At 45.1% G+C, this 6437-nt stretch overlaps 1 protein-coding gene across 1 annotated transcript; it reads left to right on the forward strand.

The window, feature by feature from the left end:
- Nucleotides 1-247: 247 nt before the first annotated feature.
- Nucleotides 248-6336, forward strand: LOC122547704 (carbonic anhydrase 7-like; the record flags this gene model as incomplete). Its single annotated transcript, XM_043686299.1, has 3 exons — nucleotides 248-343; nucleotides 4255-4317; nucleotides 6148-6336. Coding segments are annotated over 3 exons (348 nt in total), but the record flags the coding sequence as incomplete, so codon positions are not given.
- Between the last annotated feature and the right edge of the window lie 101 nt (nucleotides 6337-6437).

A 6437-nucleotide genomic window follows, 5' to 3' on the forward strand; every position in this document is an offset into this window, starting at 1 on the left:
CCCTGTTTGCAGGGAAATGACAGGTACGTGCATTAGGAAGGTTTAGAGGTATACGGGCCAAATGCTGGCAATTGGGACTAGTTTGGTTTGGGAAACTTGGTCAGCATGGATTAGCTGGCCTGAAGGGTCTGTTTCCCTGCTGTATGATTCTCTGATTCAGTTGAATCAGACTGAATGCTGCTGACTGGGGAGTATCTTGGCCCCTCCTGATGTGGACAATCAGAGTTTGTTTCTCCGTCTCTTTCAGCTTCACTTGGTTCACTGGAACTCGACAAAGTACAAAACCTTTGGGGAGGCGGCAGGGTCACATGACGGACTGGCTGTGGTCGGTGTGTTCCTGGAGGTAGGTCCTGACCTCTATGGCCAGAGAGCGAACACTTACTGTCATATCGACTGAATCATTCTCGTTTTACTCTCCATCAAATTCAATCTACAATAACCAACTTTTTGTGTGTCTCTGTGTGTGTACATGAGTTTACATGTGTGTCCAAATGTGTGCACATGTTTGTGTGTCTGTACGTGTGCATATGTCGCTGACTCCAGCCAAAGGTCAGAGCTGCCACAATTATTGCAGCAAATCTATTTTGTTCAAAAGAAATGATTTACTTTTAAACAGGGCTGGGTTCTGACCTCCGAACACTTTACAGGCAGTAATTTCCTGAGGAAACATGACATTCCGAAAACAGCAGCAATCTGTGCTGTCAGTCACCCACTAAGCAGTGACCAGTCATCAGTTCTGGTGTCTTTATGTAAAGAAAGATATCATTTCAGTGGAAGCAGTTCAGAGAAGGTTCACTGGGATGATCCTGGTTATGAAGGGACAGTCTTAGGACCAACGGCGAAACAGGTTTCAGCTGTACTCACTGGAGTTTAGCAGAGAGAGAGGTGATCTCATTGAAACATACAGAATTCTTAAGGAGCTTGACAGGGTCAATGCTGGGAGGATGTTTCTCCTCATGGGAGAGTCTGGGACCAGAGGGCACAGTCTCAGAATAAAGGGGCAGCAATTTAAGACTGAGATGAGGAGTAATTTCTTCTGAGGTCTCTAGAACTCCTTGCCACAGAGAGCAGTGGGGGCAGAGTCCTTGTGTATATTTAAGGCTGAGGTAGATTCTTGATCAGTCGGGAAATCAGTCGGGCCGAATGGCCTACTCCTGTTCCTATTTCTCATGGTCTCATCTGAGCAGTGATGCTGGTGAAGAGAGTAATATTGGCTGGGAGACTGGGCAGAATTCCGCTGCTTTTTGAGATATTAACACAGAATCTTTCTTTGACAGAGCAGAGACTGGCATTGTAGGAATATGGTGAATTGCAATCACAAGTCCCAAGCTAATATTCTGGGTTCCAATCCCATGCCATCAGCTGGTGGAATTTAAATTAAATTCATATTGCTAGAATTGAGAATAAATATCTAGTCTCAGTGATTGTGACCATGAAATTACCATGAATTGTCATCAAAACCTATCTAGTTCACTACTAATGTCCTTTAGGGAAGGAAATCTGCTATCTCTACTTGATGTAGTCTACCTATGATTCCAGACCCACAGGATGAACAAGGAATGAGTGGATTGCTCTCTGAGGAAAGGTTAGACAGACTGAGCCTGTATCCCCGAGAGTTTAGATTAGTCAGAGGTCACATAACTGAAACATTTCAGATCCTGAGGGGACTGGACTGGATGGATGTGGAAAGGATGTTTCCTCTTGTGAGACATTCTAAGATGAGAGGGTCATGGTTTAAAAATAAGGGGTTACTAATTTAAAACCCAGATGAGGAATTATGCTCTCTCAGAGGGTTGAGAGATTTTGGAATTCCAAATCTTCAAAAGGCCATGGGTGCAGAATCTTTCAATATTTTTAAGGCAGAGGGTGATAGATTATTGATGACTGAGAGGATGAATGAATATTGAGGGTATGGAATTAGAATGGTTAGGTAGTGGTTTTTGACTAGTGCAGAGGAAATGGGCTGAATGGTCATCTTTCTGTGCTGTAGACCTCACTGATCCTACGCAGAATGTGGAGTTGAAGTTCAAATCTGATCAGCTGTGATTTTATTGATTTGGAGGAGCAGGCTCGTAAGGCTGAGAGGCCTCCTCTCGTTCCTTGTTCATAAACAGCTGGCACTTCATTACCCTCTGAAGTGGGCCAGCAAGCTGTTCCCTTCAGGGGCAGTTAGCAATGGACGACAAATAAAGGACAATGGACAGTACAACACAGGAACAGGCCCTTCGGCCCACCAAGCCTGTGCCAACACGTGATGCCTTTCTAAACTAAAATTGTTTTGCCTTTATGCTGTCCGTATCTCTCTGTTCGTTGCCGATTCACGTACCTATCCAGATGTCTCTAAAAACATTGCTATTGTATCCCCCTCCACCACCTCCTCTGGCAGCACATTCCAGCCACTGACCACTCTCTGTGTAAAAAAACCTGCCTCTCACATCTCCTTTAAACTTACCCCCTTTTAACCTTAGATTAGATTAGATTCTCTACCGTGTGGAAACAGGGCCTTCAGCCCAACCAGTCCACACTGATCCTCCGAAGAGTAACCCACCCCCATCTGACTAATGCACCTAACATTATGGGCAATTTAGCACGGCCAATTCACCTGACCTGCACACCTTTGGACTGTGAGAGGGAACCGGAGCACCCGGAGGAAACCCACGCAGCAAACTCCACACAGATGGTCACCCGAACCTGGGACCCTGGTGCTGTGAGGCAGTAGTGCTAACCACTGAGCCACCGTGCTGCCCCTGAGCCACCGTGCCGCCCCTAAACCTATGCCCCTTAGTAATTGACATTTCTACCCTGGCCATTCCACTGATACCCGGGTGATATGAAAGAGCAGTGAACAGCCTCCACCTGAAGGGTTCGCGTTCCAGTGCAGGGTTCTTCAGTGCTGCCACTGTCAGCTCAGCCAGGGTTACATGGGAATTCACTCTATCCCTGTTATCAGAGGAGGTTTCTGTGATATATAAAGGAAATGGAGGCACGGGAGAGACAGCATATTACTTACAATCATGATAGTTAAACTGAGATTTATAATTATCGGGAAAAATTAAACAAGCCTATTTTCATTGGAGTTGAAACTTTATTGCTGGAACAGCACAGCAGGTCAGGCAGCATCCAGGGAACAGGAGATTCGACGCTTCGGGCACAGGCCCTTCTTCAGGAAAGTGTCACACACAGACCAGCACATTCTCATTTTGGTTTAAGGTAGAACATAAGAAATAGTCAGAGTTGAGAGTGTGTTGCTGGAAAAGCACAGCAGGTCAGGCAGCATCCGAGGAGCAGGGAAATCGACGTTTCGGGGCCGGAGCCCTTCATCAGGAATCAGAAATAAGAAATAGTCAGTTCAGCCCTTCAAGCCTGTCCCACCTTTCTAAAAGGTCAGAAGTCACATGACACCAGGTTATAGTCCAACAGGTTTATTTGAAATCACAAGTTTTTGGAGCACTGCTCCTTCGTCAGGTGAAGTCAAGCTTTCCACCTATCACATTTCCAACGCCCCTCCTCCAAGTCCCTCCTCCCTACCTTTTATCTTCTCCTGCTGAACACTCTCTGCTCATTCCTGAAGAAGGGCCTGTGCCCGAAACGTCGAATCTCCTGTTCCCTGGATGCTGCCTGACCTGCTGTGCTGTTCCAGCAATAAAGTTTCAACTTTGATCTCCAGCATCTGGAGACCTCACTTTCTCCTCCCTATTTTCATTGGAATCAAACATGATTCCGGAGGTTTTAAAAATTCCAAAGTGGTTTGTTCGGGTTGATAGAGAGAGGATATCTATGCTTGTAAAGAAGACTAAAGCTGGGGGCCATAAATATAACGTTGGCACTTCCTAATCCAGTAGGGAACTTGAGAAACTCTTCTTGACTGAGAATGTTGAACTTGCCCCCATTAGGGAGAAGGTAGTGGAAGAGTGTGCCCAATGAGGTAAGGTGTGGAAAAGGTTTGTGTGGGTAGTAGGTCCCACCTCAGGCTAGATTCTGTGACTTACAATCTTATTCTCCACAACCACCTGATGAAGGAGCAGAGCTCCAAAAGCTAGAGCTTCCAATTAAACCTGTTGGACTATAACCTGGTGTTGTGTGATTTTTAACTTTGTCCACCCCAGTCCAACACCGGCATCTCCATATCATGACGTCAGGCTAGGTGGGCCAAATGGCCCTTGACTGAAGTATAAAGTTCTAAATTGGCTAAGGGTATCTCTGATTAACTAATCTCATCTCACTATATTTTAAAATTCTCACCCTCTCTTTCAGACTGGAGATAAACATGCCGATATGCACAAATTGACAGATGCCTTGTACATGGTTAAATTCAAGGTAAGGTCGATGTTTGTGGTGGTATAGAATTGTCCATCTGCCCTGGGTGGAGGCAGGGCAGCTTTAAATCTGACAGAGAGTCAGAGCTATTCAGCACAGAAACAGACCCTTCGGTCCAACCTGTCAACCAGATATCCTAACCTATTCTAGTCCCGTTTGTCAGCACTTGGCCCATATCTCTCTAAACCCCTTCTTATTCATGTACCCATCCAGATGCCTTTTAAATGCTATAATTGTACCAGCTTCCACCACTTCCTCTGGCAGCTCGTTCCATTCACATTTATGGTGGTTGTTTTGTTATTCCCTTGACTATTAGTTTACTGCCCTGAAGAAATGTTGGAGCTTTATCTTGGAGTCAGTCACTTTACCACAAAGTGGATCGTTAGTCATTTCATTGGTCAATTTTGTTTTCTGTGGTTGATTCAAACAGTCTGTCTGACCAACTGCTCACAGGTTTCACTCCCTGAAGGGAACCTGTTGGGTTGCTAAAACAATTTGAATAGATTTCATGGGGACTTATCCTCTGCAAGCTTGTATTCCCTGAAATTTAGAAGGCTCAGGGCGGATTTTATTAAACTTAAAATATTGAGGAGAAACTGATAAATTAAGTTTATTTCCACTGGTTGAGGAGTAGGACTGTTGTGTAAAAAATAGAGGTGGGCCTTTCAGGAGTGAATTTAAGAAATACTTCATATAGATTGGCAGAATTTTCAAATCCTCTTCCACAAATTGTTACCGGACCCACCCCGAAAAGGCTTTGGACCTAGCAACACATTCAGTTGCTCTGCAGTGACACTGTATTCTGCAAGTAAACATTTTTTAAAAAGTTTCTTACAACTAATTAATACAATCAGTTACTTTCCAAAAGACAGCAGTGAGTACCTCAGGCAAACTAGGCAGGAAAGTCCTACAGACATTGACTTAAATGACCATTTAACCCGTGTAAGCAGGAAATGCTTATTCCTATTCACAAAGAGTCACTTTGACCCCAGTATCATGGTGAAGAAATGATCTAAACTGTGGTTTTAGCTGAACCCATGACTTCTGACTCACCAGTAAAAGGACTTGAGCAAGATCTGGACCAAACAGGAGCACACTTCAAGCTGATGATGGTTTTTTTTCCCAGTCTTGATGCAAGTCCAGCCAGCAGAGAGGAGGGCAAGTGTTGGGCAAGTTTTCATTGCAAGGAGTGGAGTGCAGGAGGAAGGTAGCCTTGCTGTTCTCACACGGACAGAGAGAAGCACTCCAGCAATGGCCCAACGTGATGTGGCCATCCACACAAGCTGCAAGGTCCATTTGTTTCCAAGACAGTGCACCAACATCATCCCTTTCAAGAATAACACTCCCATGGGACAAGCTACCAAAGGGAATAGTTACCATTCCAACCCTGTAAAGTCCTTAAACCTCACCTTCTCTAGATATAAAAACAATCATTCATGAAACATGGGTGTCACTGTCTGGGCCCAGCATCTGTTACCTGTCCCTAGTTGCCCCTTGAGTTCACATCTCTCAGAGGGATGTGAACTTCTAAGTCCCAGGGAGCTGTGGATGGCTGTTCAAGGGGTACTAGTGAAGACCAAGAGCAGTAGATTTTTGGGTGTAAACAAAATGAGAGGATGTTGGGATAGAGGAATAAAGGAAAGCTGAGCAAATGGATCAGCTGTGATCAGACTACAGAGTGGGACAGTTTCATGTCTCTGTGCAATCTCCTCCTGTTCCTGTTTCTTACACTGAGTTATTAACCTGAGAAATCTTGAGCTGAGTTAATGAGGCTTGTTCCTCACTGAGATGGCCATGACTAACACAAAATCTGTATCCATCTCTCATTAGGAAACAAAGGCTCCGTTTAAGGACTTTGACCCACAGTGCCTGTTGCCGAAATGCAAGGATTACTGGACATACGCCGGCTCTCTGACCACACCACCCCTGAATGAGAGTGTGACCTGGATCATCTTCAGGGAGCCCATCAGCCTGTCCGAGAAGCAAGTGAGTGGCCAGTGTTTCTCCTGGATACTCCAGGCATGTCAGGATATCTCTCACTCTCTCCTCTCTTTCCCCTCTCTTTCTTTATCTTTTTCTCTCTTTCCTCTTCCTGTCTCTCTTCCTTCCTTCCTTCCTTC

This window comes from Chiloscyllium plagiosum, unplaced genomic scaffold, assembly GCF_004010195.1.
Source record: "Chiloscyllium plagiosum isolate BGI_BamShark_2017 unplaced genomic scaffold, ASM401019v2 scaf_1861, whole genome shotgun sequence".
NCBI classification, from domain to species: domain Eukaryota; kingdom Metazoa; phylum Chordata; class Chondrichthyes; order Orectolobiformes; family Hemiscylliidae; genus Chiloscyllium; species Chiloscyllium plagiosum.